General features: G+C 48.4%; 7 protein-coding genes across 7 annotated transcripts; 2 read left to right on the top strand and 5 right to left on the bottom strand.

Moving 5' to 3' along the window:
- Window positions 1–130: 130 nt before the first annotated feature.
- On the bottom strand, window positions 131–5,730 carry MAM_02968 (isoleucyl-tRNA synthetase; the record flags this gene model as incomplete). The annotated part of the gene is made up of 9 exons (XM_040821767.1): window positions 131–148; window positions 228–1,165; window positions 1,239–1,352; window positions 1,964–2,016; window positions 2,237–2,316; window positions 2,373–3,415; window positions 3,472–5,173; window positions 5,232–5,585; window positions 5,656–5,730. 9 exons carry the CDS (start codon window positions 5,728–5,730, stop codon window positions 131–133), a joined length of 4,377 nt encoding a protein of 1,458 aa, XP_040680336.1.
- A 766-nt stretch (window positions 5,731–6,496) lies between these two features.
- Window positions 6,497–7,838, top strand: MAM_02967 (conidiophore development protein hymA; the record flags this gene model as incomplete). Its single annotated transcript, XM_040821766.1, has 4 exons — window positions 6,497–6,601; window positions 6,675–6,732; window positions 6,817–7,298; window positions 7,365–7,838. The coding sequence occupies 4 exons, from the start codon at window positions 6,497–6,499 to the stop codon at window positions 7,836–7,838; spliced, it is 1,119 nt and encodes a 372-aa protein (XP_040680335.1).
- Window positions 7,839–8,251: 413 nt separating this feature from the next.
- Window positions 8,252–10,001, bottom strand: MAM_02966 (SWIB/MDM2 domain protein; the record flags this gene model as incomplete). The annotated part of the gene is made up of 4 exons (XM_040821765.1): window positions 8,252–8,764; window positions 8,829–9,500; window positions 9,572–9,849; window positions 9,920–10,001. 4 exons carry the CDS (start codon window positions 9,999–10,001, stop codon window positions 8,252–8,254), a joined length of 1,545 nt encoding a protein of 514 aa, XP_040680334.1.
- Window positions 10,002–10,997: 996 nt separating this feature from the next.
- Window positions 10,998–13,373, bottom strand: MAM_02965 (Serine/threonine-protein kinase domain protein; the record flags this gene model as incomplete). The annotated part of the gene is made up of 2 exons (XM_040821764.1): window positions 10,998–11,348; window positions 11,400–13,373. The coding sequence occupies 2 exons, from the start codon at window positions 13,371–13,373 to the stop codon at window positions 10,998–11,000; spliced, it is 2,325 nt and encodes a 774-aa protein (XP_040680333.1).
- Window positions 13,374–13,970: 597 nt separating this feature from the next.
- MAM_02964 (uncharacterized protein) lies at window positions 13,971–14,849 on the bottom strand (the record flags this gene model as incomplete). Its single annotated transcript, XM_040821763.1, has 1 exon — window positions 13,971–14,849. The coding sequence occupies one exon, from the start codon at window positions 14,847–14,849 to the stop codon at window positions 13,971–13,973; it is 879 nt and encodes a 292-aa protein (XP_040680332.1).
- A 1,303-nt stretch (window positions 14,850–16,152) lies between these two features.
- Window positions 16,153–16,986, top strand: MAM_02963 (SNARE complex subunit; the record flags this gene model as incomplete). The annotated part of the gene is made up of 2 exons (XM_040821762.1): window positions 16,153–16,352; window positions 16,416–16,986. The coding sequence occupies 2 exons, from the start codon at window positions 16,153–16,155 to the stop codon at window positions 16,984–16,986; spliced, it is 771 nt and encodes a 256-aa protein (XP_040680331.1).
- A 308-nt stretch (window positions 16,987–17,294) lies between these two features.
- MAM_02962 (WD40 repeat-like-containing domain protein) lies at window positions 17,295–18,914 on the bottom strand (the record flags this gene model as incomplete). Its single annotated transcript, XM_040821761.1, has 3 exons — window positions 17,295–18,666; window positions 18,725–18,773; window positions 18,830–18,914. 3 exons carry the CDS (start codon window positions 18,912–18,914, stop codon window positions 17,295–17,297), a joined length of 1,506 nt encoding a protein of 501 aa, XP_040680330.1.
- Window positions 18,915–19,516: the final 602 nt, after the last annotated feature.

Here is a 19,516-nt window from a genome sequence, read left to right as displayed (position 1 = left end):
AAGCAGCGGCTCGCCTTTTTGTGCATGCGGCTGTGAGAAAATAATGTTTCAGCCACGTTTAACTGCTTTCCGTGACAGATAACAGCACGTCGAAGTTTTCGGATAGCACTGATGGCTTTCAGATGCCTCACTATCGGGACTCTTGAATCTGGGGAGAGCGTCCAGCTGTTGAAACAACGAAAGCGAACCATGTGCCTTCTTGCAATAGCCTCCCGTTCAAGTCGTACTGCAGTCTCATCAGCCCACTTGTTGAAGACTTTGCTAGCAAGGAAAATTTGGCGTGCTCGCGCGGCTCTATTTCCAAGAAATGTATTCTCAAGAGTGTCCAAGTCAGATGGATTTGTATCAAGCATCGCATCAGTCTTGAGGGTCTCGCCATTCGCCAGTAGTGCAGATGTCGACAACTTCACGTTGTTGAATGGAAGAGTGTCTCGTGACTTCTCTCGAAAAGTAGCAGGCGGCTTTTTATCCGAAGCATGGTCGAGCCCTGCCCAGATGGATGCAATGGTAGGCCAGTGGTCTACTACTGGCGTCAAGCCAACCCCAGATATGTCTGCTACGCGCAGTCTATTGGGGTTACCGAATGACGATTCGACCAATTCCTTGGCTATGGTTGCCGGGGGCGCATTGTCATTATGTTCCTCATTACAACTCGACGGGCGATGGGGCGCCTGGAACGTTGTTGTATGAGCCACAGCCGTGACTCCCTCCGCAATGACGTGGCTAGACTGTTCCTCTTGGTGATGACCCGGCGTTGATGACCTCAAAGGAGGGTCAGGTGACGGATCTTCGTACTTCCCACGAGAAGCATCCTTTGCAAGCGCGTTTGCAAGGTCGATGGTATCTTGCTTGTCAAGCTTAATAGAAGGAGACCTCGAATAAGAGGGACGTTCGGATATAGTCGTATTCTCGCCAAATTCAAGAAATATTCCCATTCGCTTGAGGATTGCCTCGAACTTGTCCAGCAAAGACCCAACACCATGCTCACCCCCGATACGAAACACCAAGGCGGACAGATGATGGTCGGAATCTGGGTCAATTCCAAAGGTAGGGAGTACATCGTCATATGCCTTGAATAGAACAGCTGCTGGGAGTGGTTTCGGGAAAGGCGATCGATCATACTCATCTTGAGCTAAGGAAACAACGGAATGGAGTATTGTGATATCTAGAGATCGGGTGTCAGCGCAAACACACAAAGTTCAGGCCTGAAAACACAGGTTTCTCGGCTCGATTCGTACCTTTGTTTGAATAATAAGGTTCTTGCGTTAGCTGTGTCTGGCTGGGGCTGACTTGGCCAGGACGTTGGGCCAAACTATGGTCTTGACCATTGGTTGACGGCTGAACATTTGCCACTAAACCTGTCAGTTTTGACCGACCCGTCGCGGTGAATTGGCGTTGATGCTTACTGGAGGGAACGATTCCTTGTCACAGTCCGTCCATCGTATGAAACACCAGGTATGAACGACATGGGAATATTGCGAGACTTATGAAAGGTTCCGTTTTGTCTGCAGCGTTTCTGAAACGGATTAACCGTCCCCGTTGCCCTCTTGTTTGGTTCACGACCAGTCACTTCGCGTCCCGTCGCGAGTGGTGGAACAATCAACGACATTTGAATTATGTAAGCAACACACAGCGATGAGCTAGTTGAAAGACACTTGGTGCCAAATTTCATAGCGAGCCTATGCAACCTCTTCAAGAGCCAGATTCCGCCGCCTCGGTAAAACAAAAACGAGGTAACAAATAGCTGGCGGCTGAGGAGCTTGACACAAAATCGCCTGCGCTTCTTTTACGACGCGTTCAATCGAAGGGGAGCCTCAACAGCAAACCAGTAAACGCTTCGCTACACACAGCCCATGCGTCAAGCTTTTGGTCGATGTCAGCTCGATAAGCTGGCCTCTGCAGCTTCGCTGTGCTCAGGGGAAGTGCGTTCAACTTAACCCCCGCGCAACATCCATCTACTTACGGGGTTTTGTTAGGCTGCTGTTTATGGCAAATGTGTCGTGGCCGATTACAATGCTGTGGACAAGGGAAAGTGCGCCAAAGAATTCATCAAATTGAAGGATTGCTACCTGGTAGGCCTCGAACATCCTCGAATATCAACGTCCTGGTTGACACAATGATGTGTAGAAAGCAGTATCGAAGAGGTAGCAACTTCTGAAATCCATTTTTAGTACTTGGCTGCCTTCTTCCCTTTGGTCCTAAATTTTAATTCAACCTCGCTCTCTTCTTCCTCTACCGTCTGCGAATTCCTTCTGCAGGAGAAGCAGGAGGCAATTGCACTGTCATATGTTCCACCGACACAAATGTGACAGTACGCTAGAAGTGGTGTCTTAGATAGTTGTTAAGCGCAATAAGAAAGTGGCCTGTTGCACTTCTTGCTCCTCCTCTACAATCATTTCAGACGATGCATCGTTCTCCTGCACCTGTTCAAGGGGCCGCCGTAATATCCTTTCGAACGTGCTGGATTGAGAGCTAAAAACTTCAGTCAAACCCACACTGTCAGGGTCGGATAAGACTCGATATTCCATTTTGACATCATCGGTTGCCTGAAGCCCTGCCTTTTTCCGAAGCCTCTGTACTCTGTTGATAATTTCTCTTGCCAGGCCCTCTTGCGCCAGCTCCGGATAGATTTCAGAATCTAGGATGGTAAGAACTTCATTGTCGGAATTGATCTCAAGACTTTTCGACGCGGCATCCTCCCGCAACCCGCGTCGCACTACTAGATCTCCTTCCTCTAATCGAATACCATCTACCAAAAGCTCCTTGTTCAGTAAGTATTCCTGGACTTGTTCGCTGGTAAGACCCGGCAAGGCCGTTTTCACCCGAGCCATGTCTTTTCTCAGCTTTTTGCCGAGAACCGGCCAGTCTGCAGTGACACTGAGCTGAACGTTGTAGTTTTCCTCGTCTCCAGAAAGAACTAGGTCTCGAACGTTGAGCTCTTCAGTGATGTACTTTTCCAAAGACTTGACGTCGTCAAGATATTCAGGATCGTGATGTATGATGACCAATGTCTTCAGTGGGGTCTTGAGACCGAGGCTTCTTCGTTCTCTAGACACCCTAGCTAATTCAATAACTCGTTGCATTCTTGAGACCCTCCTCTCGACATCCGAGTTGAATAGCTCTTGCCTGACCTCTGGAAATGGTAGGAAGTGTACACTTCGAGGATCTTTTGCTTGCAACGTCGGAGGAATGTGGGAGAGTAGTTTCAAATAAATGGTATCTGACAAGAACGGCGTAAACGGGGCCAACCCTCGACAAAGGGTGTACAGAACCTCAAACAGTGCGTTTAGAGCATGCTGTGTATCCTGCAGACCATTTTCCCCCTTGAGACGGCGACGATTGAATCGGATGTACCAATTTGTAGTGTTATCAATAAGTTCAAGAAGACGTGGAACAACAGTGTATAGTCGATATCCTGCTTTCGTGTCAGGTTCAAAAGTTCCTTGGTGATAGTGGACAGTTGGGTTATACCTCGCATTTCCTCATTGACGAACTTAAGCAGGCTTTGGCAACTTGCCAGAATCCAGCGATCCATCACATTGTCATTTTCAGATTCCATGTCTGGGTTCCACATGTAGTCTACTCCTTCCGCCTTTTTCAGCAAGGCGGTTTGTCCCTCAAAGAACTTGAAACTGTTCCAAAGAGGAAGTAGCACTTTCTGCACTACTTCCTTTACACCGGACTCTTTGAAACGAAGCGGTTCAGCTCGAACAACTGGTGAGTTAATAAGGTAAAGTCGGAGAGCATCGGATCCATACTTATCCATGACAATAGACGGGTCTGGATAGTTTTTTAGTCGTTTCGACATCTTTTTTCCATCTTCCGCCAGTACAATTCCATTCACGACACAGTTCTGAAAAGGCGAACAGCCAAATAGATGCGTCCCAAGCACGAGTAGAGTGTAGAACCACCCTCTTGTTTGATCGAGGCCTTCGGCAATAAAGTCTCCAGGAAACGACTTCTGGAACTTTTCGACGTTCTCAAACGGATAATGCTGGCTAGCATACGGCATGCTACCTGATTCAAACCAACAGTCGAAGACTTCATCAACTCGTCTCAATGTGCCTTTGCCCATTTTGCTCGGAATAGTGATGTGGTCAACCTTATCTCTGTGTAGATCTTTTAATTCGCCTTTGTAACCGCTGAGTAAGCGAAGCTCTTCGATGCTCCCTATACAGACCCTTTCTTCCAGGTCATCACTGACCCAAAGAGGAATAGGTGTGCCCCAATATCGGTTTCTTCCCACGTTCCAATCCCTAGCGTTGGCGATCCAGCTAGCAAATCGACGCTCTTTGACAAAAGAAGGGACCCAGTGGGAGCTTTCTATGTTTTCAAGCATGTCGGGGATGATTTCAGGGATTCTAATGAACCAGGAAGGCACCGCCCGGTAAATAAGGGGGGTGTCCGATCTAGGGCACATTGGATATGAATGTCGTAATTGTGACTCAACAACCAAGCGGTCGGCAGCTTTCAAATGCTTGATGATGTGTTTGTCTGCTTGTTTGACATGCATGCCAGCAAAGTCTGGTACTTTTTCCGTAAAGTGGCCAGTATCGTCAAGCGGGTCTGGCGGTGGCCGTTTTTCAGTGATAACTCCCGCGGCAACGGCAAGATTGTAATCTTCCTCGCCAAAGGCGGGCGCTTGATGCACAATTCCCGTACCACTCTCTGCTGTGACATAAGTTCCATTGAGAACACGGAAACCAAAGTCCTTGAAGTCTTTGTAAAAGTAATCGAAAAGTGGCTTGTATTGCCATCCCAGCATATCTTTCCCCTTGACCTTATCGACCACTGAATACTTTGCCTTCTTGGGGTCTTTATACAAAGTTGATAGAAGCTGTTCCAGTATCACAAAGACTTTTCCGGATTTCTCGTCATGTATTTTGATGTATTCGAACTCAGGATGCACAGCAAGACCAGTGTGAGAAGGCAGTGTCCAGGGAGTCGTCGTCCAGGCCAACAAGTGGACATTGGGGTCCTTAACCAAGGGGAACGACACCACTACTGCAGGATCAGTCACATCCTGGTAATTCTGGTTGGCTTCGAAGTTGCTTAATGCAGTTGTGAGGACGGTGGAATATGGCATGACCCGATGGCCTTGGTACACCTGCCCTTTCTCGAACAACTGCTTGAAAACCCACCACAGTGACTCCATAAACTTGGGGTCCATTGTCTTTTGACAATAGAACTGTTAGCATACGCCCTGCTATCGATCGATTTGTGCTTCTCACCTTGTAATCATTGTCAAAATCTATCCACCGTCCCAATCGTTCAATTGTCACTCGCCACTCCGAAGCATAGCGCATGACGATGGAGCGACACTCTTCGTTGTACTTTTCTATTCCGAACTTGGTAACGGCTGCCTTTCCGGATATCCCTAATTTCTTGTCGATTTCGTGTTCGATTGGCAGCCCGTGGGTGTCCCAGCCAAATCTGCGCTCAACATGATAGCCTTTCATAGACCAGTATCTTGGAATAATGTCTTTGATTGTCGAAGCTAGTAAATGCCCATAGTGAGGTAAGCCCGTTGCAAAGGGCGGCCCATCATAGAATGTATAATGCGGACGGCCGCTGGATAATTCGAGCTATCCACAAAGAGAGTCAGCGGGCCTCTTGAGGAATCATCAAGGCCAGAGTAGCCATGTATTCTCGTACCTGACGGTGGAATGCATCAATGGCACGCCATCGGTCAATGGTTGCGACCTCCTCCTTCGGAAAATCGATAGACATGGTGTCGATGTCGGAAAGGAAAGTGCTGAATGGAATTCAATGTTAGGATATCTAGCACCTTCACCAGTTATGACCTGTCGATCCTCCACTTTGTAACATGGAATCCAAGTGTCCACGAAACAGGGCGGGTGACTCAATGATAAATTTTCTGCCAGTGCGTATGGCCATTCAAAACGAAGTTGGTGCGTTATGAGTCAAGGTGGGGTCAGTAGGTTAGTAGCGAATTGAGAAATGCCCAGCCACTACTCCGTGCAGCATCATCAGCGAGTGCATGGCTCTCTGGGGTCAATATTACTTCGGCCATGATATCTGTGCGGTGAGTTAAGAAAAATAAATGCCGTAAATTGTATTCCTCCCAATATGTGCATGTTCGCTCCTCGTCTGCCTGCGCGATGCCATTATCGTAATTCATAGCCTCACTGACCTCGTTCGCAAATGTTTTGTTTTGCCCTGTGTTCGGAAGTGGGGGCAGCCCTGCATAAGGTGTTTGGCGCGTCCACCCAACGCGTGGTGGCTGTTGACATGAGAACATACCTAGGTACCTAGGAGGTAGTTAATACTGTCAGATACCTAGGTACTTTTAAGTACTTTACATCACTTGAATAGGCGTTCACTCGTCCATTGTAAAATACAGCACAGCGGGACATGGGCAGCCTCTTGTTCACCCAACATCCGACAGTGCTAGACAGCGGAGGCATTGATGTCATTACGCTGAATGAGTACGAGGTACGCGTTCCCAACTGAGTCCGACATTGACACAGACACAATGTCGTTCCTGTTCGGTAGGGCACGATCTCGCGCCGCGGTCGACCTGCCCAGACAGGCCAGAGAGCATGTACTACGCCTCGAGGGCCCAAACCCCGCGGTAAAGGTATGTTATTCGGGCACAATTTTGTTCCCCCACAGACAGAGAAGGTCCTCTGAGGCTCATACAATCTCGTAAGGCCGAAGAGCTATCACGGGTTCTGAACCAAATGAAAACCGTCCTACAAGGAACACAAGGTATGTGCGACTATATCCCTCGGAGTCCATGCCTAGGAAGGTAACTCGGAATTTTGACATGCAAATGGCTGACTTGACAAATAGAAACGGACAGCTCACCGGAACAAATTTACCAACTTGTAACTGGCCTTATCGACGAAGATCTACTCTACCTTCTTGCAATTAATCTCTATCGTCTGCCATTTGAATCGCGAAAGGATACCCAAGTTATATTTTCCTATGTGTTTAGGTTTCGACCCGCATCTGCAGCTCCGAAAAGCGATCCCATCGCTCTGTCATATGTCGTATGCAATCGGCCACAGGTCCTGGTTGAACTGTGCCGAGCGTATGGTCACAAAGAGAGTGCAACGCCAGCTGGATCCGTCCTACGGGAATTACTGAAGAATGAGGCTGCAGCAGCTGTCATACTCTACGACGACGGGGACGAACCTGGCTCCAGTGCCAAGGGTTTGAATGCTATTGATCGCGACCGCCCGCAAAGTGGCAGGGGGGTGTTCTGGAGATTTTTCGATTGGATAGACAAGAGTTCATTTGAGGTAGCGGCCGATGCATTTACCACATTCAGGGTACGAATTCTACAATGTGCATCGATTTGCGCCAATCGACCTCTGGACTGTGCATGTGATTGACAGGTTTTGCAGGAATTATTGACCCGGCACAAGGACCTCGTTCCACGATATCTCTCGGTAAACTTCGACATGTTTTTCGAGAAATACAACGGTACCCTGGTGCAATCCGGTAGCTATGTCACCAAGCGCCAATCCATCAAACTTCTAGGAGAGATTTTACTGGATCGATCCAACTACAGCGTCATGACCGCGTATGTCGATCAGGGAGACCACCTTAAAATATGCATGAATCTGCTCCGCGACGATCGGAAGATGGTCCAATATGAGGGCTTTCATGTGTTCAAAGTATTCGTTGCTAATCCACACAAATCTATCGCCGTGCAAAAAATCCTCATTATGAACCGCGAAAAGCTTCTGACATTTCTTTCGCATTTCCTTGAAGATCGGACTGACGACGAGCAATTCATCGATGAAAGAGAATTCCTCATTAAGCAGATTCGAAATATGCCCCCCAACCCAGTTCCCATGCAAAGATGACGTGGCCTTCAAAGGCTGGCAGAGGCGTGAGAATCTGACAATTATCATAATAGGACATTACTGGCCGCGGAAGGCTTTTTTTCGTTTTGAGCTGCAAGGGAAACTCTAACTCGGGCAGATGGCGGGTTTGCGGGGAGCAATGCGCCTCGGTGGCTTTGCTATGGTCCTTGATCAGCTAGTAACAATACATGGCAATTGCAGGAAACCGCAGGTGAACTCATGAAGGCATGCCCCCCACCATGTAATGATCATTTCGAATATGATACCAAGTACATGAGTCAATAATCTTGAAAAGGGTAGACGCTCCTATAACGCCCAATTGAGCTTGAAATGCTCATACAAACTGGATGATCTCGAATTCGTAAGATGTGACTTGAACTTGTGGGCCAAAAACTATGCCATTGCCGTACCTCTTAGCGCTGTCTGGACAACAGGACATTAACACTTTCACGCGCGTTCTGTGTTGCCCAAACGCTATTTGAACCTCCACGCCTCCATTCATCAGCCGCCAGAGCGTCACCCCCACCCTTGGAAGTGTCCCCTAGAATCACCTCCAGGTCCCGTCTCTGGGAGCTGAGCCAGCTCTTGACAAAGGTTGCGGGGTCCTCGCTCAGGAACGAGAAGAACGAGTGTTTCGCTTTTGAGACTGCGATGGCCTGTATTAAGCGAGCCAGTTGATCATCGAGCATTGTTACGTCCTTTAACATTGATGTATATTGTGAATTGTTGACCACAGGTTGTAGTGTGCTGCGTAGAGGATCGTCTATAAGAACTTGTACATCGTAGACCGTGGCGCGGGGGTCTTTGTGGAAGTCCTCATCGACACGGATTGTGTATGGTAAACTGACTGGCGGTAATGGCCGAAGATGCTGAGTCACATACTCATTCAACATTGGGATGTAGCCGATGTCACCTCTTCCAACAATCTAAGGACGCCAATATTAGCCAATGGTAATCGAGTGTGATAGGCCAATAGGCCAATAGCCTCACCTTTCTCAAGACTTCATCGCAACGGAAATTTCTTTTCTCTTCATCCTCCTGGAGATTCCAAAATCTTATATACTCCCACAAGGCTGCAACTGCCTCTTGTTGTGTCGCCTCGGACATGTCAACGGCCTCAGCTAGTTCAGGGCTCAATTGGTACCGCTCAGGGGATTCATGTCGGTACAAGTTAATCATGATGTTCATGTTTTCGTCACCGTTTCTCTTGAATGTAAGCTCATCAAAGTCAGAGGCGGAGGTTGTGTTGCTCCCAGACTGATTTTTTGATGAAGGCTCTGGCTTCTTCCATTCGACATTCTGCCCGGCTCCGCTCCGAAAGCGAGCGCAATCGAAGTCGACGGAGAGTGACTTGAAGAAGTGAGAGAGCCGATAAGTCGCGGCACCGGAACCGGCAGAGCTATTTTGAATCGCTTGGGATTGATCTGACACCTCCCGATTATTTTGAGAGGCATCGCGTTTCATCTTCACATCGTCGCTTCTTGGTTGTCCAATTACGTATTCGTCGTCATCTAACAAACGTCCTTCAATCTTGACGCGAAATGATGCTTCCATATTAGATGTGAAATCAAAAGTGTCAACGTTCAACCCTGTAGCTTGCCAAGATTGATCCTCAGCCGTATTGCTAATCCAAATTCGAAGCGTTTTGGAGAGCTGAAAGTCCTGTTAGCGAAGTGCTGCCAGGCCACGATTTATGGATCAACCTTTGAAGACGAGGGTTCGTAATTACGGACCTTGTGGCTACTGCGGCTGCATGCCTCGGCTACATCAAGCCGCTTCCGAGTTATAGTAGCGTCAAGGGTTCTTTCTACATCTCTCAATGCTTTATATCTCTGAACTGCTTCTGGGTCGATGATGCTGTCTTCTACCCCCTCGGGGATGTTCTTGTCAGTAGGTTTGCGGCTCCGACGTCTAGCAAGCTCATGGGCATGAGCTTGCGCCTGCTGCTGCTGGGCAATCTGGGCTTGCGTCAATGGCACAGAAGGATGAGGACCAGACGACATCATTGGGCCTAATAGAAATTAGTCGTGCGCATCATGTGCGGCAGAGGCTGATAAGAGACTGAAGATGCGCATTCTTACCTATACCTCCCCGACGCTGGTTAGCAGTATGAGGAGAGCGTTGGGGGACTTGCTGTGGATAGCTGCGATATTGAGTCTGCATTGCGACGTCGCGTTGGTCATTACACCTAGATATCTTAAGGTCGTAGGATATTTCTTTGCAATACGCAGGCGTTGGTGCCAGCGTCGTGATGATTTTGTCGGCACGTGATATACCACATGATCAGCCGCAACACCACAAGTGCCTGGCACGACGACCGTGAATGCAAAAATGTGCAGAATCAAGTTATCCTATGCATTCTACGGGCCAGAAATGATGCAACTACCGGGTTGCAGGATGAATTGTACAATATTTGGAGAAAATAAATTTTTTTGTGAGCATGGTCGAATTCTATGCCGATCTATGGTGAAGAGGACCTATACTTGCTAGGGAAAATATGGTGACTGCGCAAATCGCAGTTTCTGAGGAAATCCCTTCCCACAAACTTTTCGCATTTAAATTCTGCCTTTTTTCCCGGCTGCGGTCTCCCACGGGCTAGAATATGGTTACTTCACTCAAAGTAGGTTCAAGATGCCCGCATGCTCGCAACCTACTGATACTAGTTGTTTTTGCACTAGTAGTAACCATTACGACTATAACCAGCGAATTTCAGCCCTGTAGACAAGAATAAAATAATGTCTAAAATATTTCCGTATATTGCTCCGCGGGGGGGGGGGGCAAGTGACCACAAAATCTGATATCACATTCACACGCATTTACCATGATTAGTCGCGTGTGAGAATTGTCCTGTATCCACGGGCCAGGCCCATTGAGGCTTCAAAAACAAGTAGGGGTAAGACTGAATACAGAGAACACAGCCGCCAACCCATACTAATGCGAACGATGACAGAAAATAATACCTTACTTGTACGCCTCGCTGACAACGCCGTGATTATGTCTACTCTCTGGACTGCAAATGATAAGACCGAATATGTAAGTGCTCAAATGACCAAAAAATATTTTTTGACAATACCAACTAATGGCAAGACCAAGGACGCAGTAGTTGGTGTATGACTGCGAATCGGGAACTTGAAAATGCACGCCGTGAACCAACCGACCCTAAAACGCCGGCCCCAATCCCGTTCGAGACTGTCGTTTGCTGAATCGGTTTCGTTTCGGTGTGAAATCATCATGGTTTGGTTGGCTTTTGCTTAAATGATTACGCGCGCCTCGGTCGTGACTAGTATGGCTATCTGGAAGTTGAGCTCTGCTGCCCAAGGTACTAGATGGGCTAGATACAGCCGAGGATATATCCCCGAATGGGCCATCATTGTGTTGCGTATTTGCACTATGGGATAAGGCCATATCCCTGGCTTTTTCGAGGCACTCGACCCACTCCTCGGCCGAGGGCCGCTCTTCGTCATTGTTTACAGAGGTTTTAGTCTCCTCAAACGTGTAGTGAAAGCCGCCCTGGTGACACGTTAATAGAGAAGAGGTCGATAAGGAGATCAAGAAACTTACTGTGTCAACAAACCAGACAAGTTGCCCCTTTGCGTCCCGTTGAGTTTTCCAGGATGAGTCCGAGGCTAGCAATGATAGTTCTTGCTTTGCCCTTTTCTCCTCCCCTCCTGCAGGAGCTAGCACAATGCGACCGCTTGAGGTCACCATCACAAGACGCTGCCTCTTTTTGGTTGTACTACCTCCGAAGAAACGTGATAGTTTCTTATGTCCCTCATCGGATCCTTTGCGATGCACGCTACTTGGAAGTGGTGAGGAAACAACCAATAGATCTCCTAGTTTCAATATTCGTTCATTATTCCTTGTTAACACCGGCGACCATTCTATGTCAAGTTGAGTAGGTGGAGGGAGTTCTGTAATAATTCTAGCAGGGCGATTCGCCCCGCCAGTGGTTGTTTGTGAATGTGGCATCGATCTTGGAAGAGATGCATTGCTGTTGGATGGGCCAGCGCCATAGGAAAAGCCGTTTAATTGAATGATGTTTGGCTCATGAGCAGGTGGGACATATGGTCGTAGCCTCGGCGCCTTTGCGCCCCATAAACTTTTTCCAAACTGCTGTCCATCAAAAAACTCATGGTTTTTAATGTGTTCTATCGTTAATCTTCTTGCTGGATCCAAGACTAGGCATCTCTCAACAAGATCACGTGCGGCAATGGGAAACCCGGGTGGAAAGTCGTACTCAAGGTTAACAATCTTCTGGAAAGTAAGATACTCGCTGCCTGCCTTGAACGGCGGCCTCCCTGCAAATAGTTGGTATATGATGCATCCGAAAGCCCATAAATCGCTAGCCTTCCCTGCGCTCTTGTGTGTTAGTAGCTCAGGACTAACATATTCTGCAGTCCCGACAAAAGATGCAGCCCGGCGGTCGTCTTCAACGTCTCGTGGCGGCCGACCTTGTATCTCGCCGCAATTAGTCGAGTCTGTCTCTTTGCATTCCTGATGGTCACCGAGAAGCTTTGCAGTGCCAAAATCGGTGATCTTGACATGCATCTGATCATCCAACAGCACGTTCTCGGGCTTCAGATCGCGATGAATTACCCCGCGAGAGTGCATGTATTCAATCGCGTCTAGTATTTGTGCGCCATAAAATCTGACGCAATCCACGTCAAAAGATCCAGTCTTCTTTAATACGCCGAGTAATTCTCCGCCATTGCACAGGTCGAGTACATAGTAGAGAGAGGTTTCGTCTTGAAATGTGTAATAGAGACGCACGATCCCGGGATGCTCCGTCAGGCGGTTGAGGGTATTCTTTTCAATATTCACATATTTGATCTTCTTCTCTTTGATTATATGCCTCTTCTCAAGGACTTTAATTGCATACTCCTTTAGGGTCTGCCGGTCGGTGGCCAGGTAGACTGTACTGTATGAACCCTCCCCGAGAATGCGGCCGAAGGAGAAGTCCCGAACGCCTTTTTTGATTTGTCGAACTATCATGCGGCCGGTGCTATCCATTTCGCGGCGAATACCGACAGCTGCGCCCCGATCTTTCCAGTCCTCGCTGGATTGATTCGATGGCACTTGGTTTGTTGCTTCTCGGCTTGTCCCAGAGCTGGGCGAGTTGGGAAATTGATTCCCCAAAGTCCTTGAGCTTTCGCGCACCGGAACTCCATATGCAGTGGAGACGTTTGGTTGTTGTCCTCTTCGCGTCGATTCAGAGATGCGTTGATTGTCCAGCAGACTGGTATCTCGAGTTGAAGCACCTGCTGGGGGGTCATCCAGAACAGGTAACGGTGTGGAAATGGCAGGGTTCAGTCTTCCAGCTTCGCTGTTTTGCTCTTTCTGTCCCGGGCGACCATAGTCTTTGGGAACTGTACGCATTGCATCGGTATCGTAATCGGTCGGGTCCGTACCCGGGATTCTCACACTTGGTTCGTGAGTGTTTGAGCCAGAGTCAGGGAGTGCACCGTTGTCAGCCTCATCGGGATTGGCTATTCGTAGTCCGCCAAGAGCCCGGGAGAGACTCAAGTCTCCGTTCATAGTGAGTTTTGTCAGAGCCTCTCGCCTGGTCCTCTTAAATCAAATGAGGACGCTTACCAGGTGAGTTGGGGAAGAAGTCTGGTGACGGGTCTTGGTGACGTGTGTCGGCCGAATTTCGAGTGTCGGATGGTTGCCTTACCTAATGAGGCTGGTGCACGGCCAGGGGCGAGGCACAGTCGCAACCCGGCAACCCCTCACGAATTGCGTTGCTGCGCTGTGTGGCTATTGACTAACTACCTACTTAGTAGGTACGCATACCATGACCAATCCTGAAAATTCATGTATTTCGGCGCATGAGATGCTGTCGACCTTTCCTAGCTATCTTGACATGCAGGCGCAGCTTACAATAGCTGCAGTGTCGCACTTTATAGTAGCGAACAGCTGAGCTAATTTTCAGGGGCTGCAACTGCATGGTAATGACAACATCTCGTATTGCTCAAAGTATTTTCACATATGCAAGTTTTTTATCTCGTGCGCAAAATCATAGCAAATCCTATGTAGGCTAAATTTTTATCTTCCCTAAAGTGTTGCGACGGTTCAGCTGGAAATTAAGGGGCGAAAGGCTGTGCCGATATCTCACAAGGGCAGCCATAATCGCTAATCTATTACCATAGCCGAGTCTGTGAGGGCATTGCTCTGCCGGTCGCCTCCTGCCATTAAACCAAGCTCTGGGCCCTCAAAGTTCGGTGGAGACAACTGCAAGTTTTGGAGTGCTCCTTCAGCCGTTCGGCTAACCAATCGGCCATGACGCAGATTTTCAGTGAACAGGTAGTAGCCATCGGATGCCTCGACGAGATAGGATTGGAGGCCTTTGCTCTCTAAACATATAATGACTTTCGACAAGGCAAAGTTGTTTTCGATAAACCTGGCCCAGCCCCGTGCGGCAGCTTGAATATGTTCCTCACTACTTAGTTTTCTCCAGCCGATACCAAGATGGATGGTAAATTTGTCGATCCTCAAAAAATCATTGCCAGCAGATCCTTTGTGACAAGAATTCGAGGAAGATGGTGAGATGGATGTTTTTGGGCGCGTTGCATGAGATAAATTTTGATCTAGGCGTTGTGACTTGTGGCTTCGAACTTGAGGTTGGCTGGCTTCGTTTTGGTACCTCGGTTGGTGTTCTTGCTCATTCTTGTCTTCTAACCACAAGGTAGATTGGGTAGAAGCATCGGCGACACAACCTTTGCCAGCTTTGCTCAATATCATGCCTTGGCCGTTTACCCAGTGTTCCTGAGAATCTTGGGTCACTACGTCCAGCAAATCTGGTTCTAGGTTTATCGATGCCTCGTCGCGAGACCGTTTCCGTCCCGTAGATCGTACTGGGGCAATTAGAGCCGACTGGGCAGCGCTGAGTGACATTGGTGACGAATTGTGCCGCCCAAAAGTGCCTGCAGATAGCTGTGTCTGATAGTACGGCTGTGGTGGAATTGCAAGCACTGGGGAGGCGGATGAGTATTGTCGGGCGAAGTTGGCCATGATGGGTGAATAGTTGGTCAAGAAGAGGTGGTCTTGGCGAAACTGGAGCTGCTAACGTTAAATGTCAGTAGGCAAATGATTGAACAAACCGCAATGATAGCTTGAACCAGACGAGGCGCGAAGTTCAAATGCTGAGGTGTTTGGCTCCAATGATTTCAAGTCCAAGGGTGAGGCAAAATGTCTGTAGATGGCACGAAGATGGACGCCGCTCAAGAATAATCCCCACCAAGGCATCCAGGTCGCTCTCAAGATTAGACTCAATGGTGCAAGTAATTTGCTAAGAAATACTGAAAGGTCAGGGTAAGGTTGTGCGAAATGGGTACGTGAGGAGTAGCGGTTGTGTGTATAGGCAATTGACCTTGGTGAGGATGCAGGAGGAAGATTACAGCGTTGGCAGCCGAGTCGTTCCTTGACTGGGAAGTGTGTTTTCATTCGTCCATTTTACGGTTGGAGCTCTGAGCCGGGATCGCTAAGTACTTAAGTACGTTAAGGTAGAACAATTTTGACGGTACTCGCTTCAAACACTACCAGTACTTACTTAAGTACTTAAAGTAAGTTAAGTACCTAGTAAGTAGTCTACATACTTGAAATAGGTGCTACTTACTTAAGTAAGTAAGTAAGTAAGTAGATAGATGCCCAATAAGTTGTAGCCTCGAGCTCCAAGTTTCAGTTCTTACTGCTAGGCGTGACCACGGATCAAGTAGCAGTGGCTTCTTCAGTCTTGCTCGTACAATAATACGCGCCTTTAAAATGCCAATAAAGTCCCTACGTCAGGGGCCCCGACCTACCTAGGTGCCTAGTTCATTCGTAGTGACTGAAACACTCATGTCTGAAGATTCTAACTCCGTACACCTAGGTAGGTTGGTAGGTTCTGAGCACTCGGTCGTTGCTGGGGGTGCTGCAGTTGCTGGCGTAGTGGGGATGGAGCCACTTCACGGCACTGGCCTTGAAGTCAAGGCTGCATTCTCCAAACTTCGATTCAAACAGCCCACGGCCCACCAGCTGGTACCCACTCTCTCAGCCCCATGAGTCGACACTGTCTTGGCTACGTACCCAAACTCAAGCATCGATGACGACCGGGCGTCCAAGAGACTCTCTGCCAATTCATTGTTGTTCTGTAACATATAGGTCCTCATTAGCCACGTTGCGCGACTAGAATAAGTTTGCGAGGTTTCTGTCTTCATCCCCAGCCATCATCCTCAATAAAGGACGACGACTCGACTCTGACCGCGCCGGACAGGCTTACGTAGTCAGTCTCCTATTCAACTTTAGCTGCTGGACGATTTCCCTCCTCACCACGGCCATGACTAAACCCAGCCAGTTATTCTTGTTGGCAGACCATATCAAGCTTTCTCTCCTAGAGCGCCAACGGGCGACCAGCCTCGATTTGGATGGTGATGATAGTCAAGATGGACATATCTCCCGGTCGCTAGACCAGTTCCGCTCGGCTCTCGCATCTCTTGAACAAGATCAGTCTCAACATGAGCAAGAAAGGGATACTGAGTAAGATACCGACGTCCCGGGTCATTTTAGTTTCTATGCTAACGCAGTTCTGTTCCTTGCAAGATCTGCGGACTCTTTGGCGAGTCTGCGTCGGCAGTTGGAGGACTTGACAGCTCAGTTCCACGGCTTCACCAACGCATCTATAGAGCACACTCTCACCGAACCAAACTCGACTGAACTAGCAGAAGACTTTTCCCATGCATCCTCTCGAAGAGCAAAAACTGTACGCTTCAGTGATTCTTCACTTTCGCCATCCGCACAACCGCAAGGACCGTATCGCGACGACCCAGTGTCAGATTCGGCTGGATATCGTGATCGAGCCATGGAAATGACAAATCAACAGTTGCATCAATATCATTCACAGATATTAGAAGAACAAGACGAACAACTAGACCGCTTGGGAGAGTCAATTGGTCGCCAAAGAGACATCAGCATTCGAATCGGAGACGAATTGGACGGCCATGTGGCAATGTTGGACGAAATGGACACCACTGTTGACCGTTACCAAGGCCGTCTGGACCGAGCCAAAGGCGCACTAGGAAGAGTGGCAAAGGGAGCTGGAGAAAATAAGCAAATGACGGCCATAGTCGTGCTCATTATCATTTTGATACTACTAATTGCGATTTTGAAATAGAGAACTAGCCGATCTGACACGGCCACTGGCTGTTCAAGCTGCATTGTTTGGCGTTTGGTTAAGGTTTTGTATTCCGTTGTATTCGGCGTCGTTCCTTTGTCTGCGCCCGCCCTACCCTTTTTTTCCACCTTTACTACCATAGTCCTGCCCTCGCAAGCTATACTCGCAATTCACTACCGACTACAAGTTTGCATTATTTAGTTTTGAACTTAACCTGTATTGCACCACTTCTCCTGTCTCGCTACTCCACGTTCTAAAATCTTGGACACAGACCACACAGCAGACAACAAGAGGGCCATCTGAAAATCTCAGCGAATCACATCGCCCTCCTTTATGATTCCTTGCAGGTCTTCGAGAATATCGCTGCCACCAAACATTCTAGATCTGGTCACTACTCTACTCCCTTCTGTTGACCAGACTTCATGGAACTTAACGGTTTTATCGCTGGCTGCCACGACGATACACTCATTAACAGCGCTCGCGTTGTCATCAGATCCCTTCGATTCTTTCAGAATGCAGGGGTAGGGAACTGCATGGAGGGCGCGTAGATCATCTTCCCAGGGGATGGCTGCAATCTGCGAACAGTTAGGCCAGCTAAACACTGCAATCCTGTATGGATGCTCCGGATGGGCATAACCGAATGTGGCGGCTATTTCTCGTTTTGTATTCGACCAAATCAGAGATGTAACCTGAGCAGCGACGGAAATGGTGGCAAGCGACGATCCAGAAACCGTGTGGAAGAAATGTATACACTTGTCATTCGACCCGCCACCCGTAGCCACAAGTCCGTGAAGCCACGGACAGAACGCAATGGCCTTGACAGCTGCCTGATGAGTCCAAACTTGACTCTGACATCCGGAGGCAAGGTTTCGAACATTGGTTTGTGACAGTCTAATCATGCCGGGGGAAACTCCAGCAACTGCGCTAGAAGAACCTTGGCCATTGTCCCAGCTATCGTAGGATCGTGTCTCGTTGGGAGTCAACGTCGCCTGGGTCGACGTGTCGACTAAGTTGCCCAGGTACGGACTGTACGCACCGTGGTTATCTCGTCGCAATCCAAGATATTGAGGTGCTAGAATTTCGTTCACATTGAGAAGAGAACACAAGTTATCATTGGCCCCTGAAGCGAACAAGTCTCCATTTGGTGACCATGCCAGGCCGCAAATTTGCTGGCTGTGTATCGAAATTCGGGCTACCAGCGAAATAGACCCAGGCCAATGTTCACTTGTGTTTTCCGATATCATTGGCCACTCAACCAAGTAATAATACAAGTCTCCGCATTCATCCCCAACAACAAGGTCTTCTGTGGCTACCAGAGTATTTGGGTTGAGGGGGTTGCTTGAAAATCGCAATGCTGAGCAAGGGCGCCAACTAAGACAAGCAACTGAATACGACTGTTGGATTTCGAACCGGGGTGATGTTTCCAAGAGTGACATTACGATGAATGTGCCGTCTGATCTTCCGGCTGCAAATAGGCTCATTTTGCTCTCCACGGAGGAAAATGATATTGATGTGAGCCAAGTTGCATCTTGCTGAGAGCCATTGACGGAACGAACCCCTTCCTTGTCTGACCATGTGTATATGATGTTTCCCAGGCCTATAGCAAGGGTTTGACAACTGTATGAATACGCAAGAACTGAGCAGTAAAAGTCGTCTCGCAGATTAGGAGCGTCTAATACTCTATCAAGGAGATTAGCCAAACTTGCAGGCACAAGCCATGATGATAGGACACTAGTACTTGAACGGTGCTGCGGGTAGAGATCTCGTGCTGCTTTGTGAGCCGTTGACTATAAGTGTGTTAGTTGGAGACAAGATAAAATGGCAATTGTATCTCAGACTATACGAGAACCAAGAACACTAGGGCCCCTGGGGAGCATGACTTCATGCCAGTACAGGGACTCTTTCGATCTACCAGGAAATGAGTCCATTATGGAGCTAGACAAGGGGGCTGCGGATAAGGCACTTGAGGGCTCGGGGTTGAAATTCAAGATTTTGCGGAAGAAATTTATGTTGAGAGCAAAACCAAGGCTATCCTGAATCATCTCGTGTTCAGACTTCTGGCGTTTTGTCCCGAATGGTCGCTTGGGAGGCTGCGCACGAGTAGTTGTTGACCTGTGGACCAGGCTTCCCTCAGCATCTGGCGAGAATTCAGTTTGTGCATAAGGCCAGCGATCAGATGTCAGTATGGGATAATGCTCGAATAAAGGCAGAGCTCGTCGGAAGTGTCCTTGATTATGGCTGTTTAGTGCCTGCACATATCCGAGGGAGAGGGGTAACGTATTGTGAGCTTACCCGCTCGGCTGTTGGTGCCAACATCTGCAGACGCACGAAAGCTAAAAAACGAATACATGAATGATAGTGTCTGATGCAGAGGAAAGTTTCTCAAAAGAGGACATACGCCAGCTCTCATTATCTTCTCTGCTTGAGTGAGCCTACCAGGTTCTTTGTTGGTCCGGTATCGTTCCGAACAGGGCGTCAAATAGTCTCTGATGGGAACAAATCGATCGACCCTCCCAAAAGCTATTCCACA

This window comes from Metarhizium album, assembly GCF_000804445.1.
Source record: "Metarhizium album ARSEF 1941 chromosome Unknown scaffold_5, whole genome shotgun sequence".
NCBI lineage: Eukaryota > Fungi > Ascomycota > Sordariomycetes > Hypocreales > Clavicipitaceae > Metarhizium > Metarhizium album.
The sequence above is the reverse complement of the archived record's forward strand: the minus strand, read 5'-3'. Positions and strand labels throughout refer to the sequence as shown.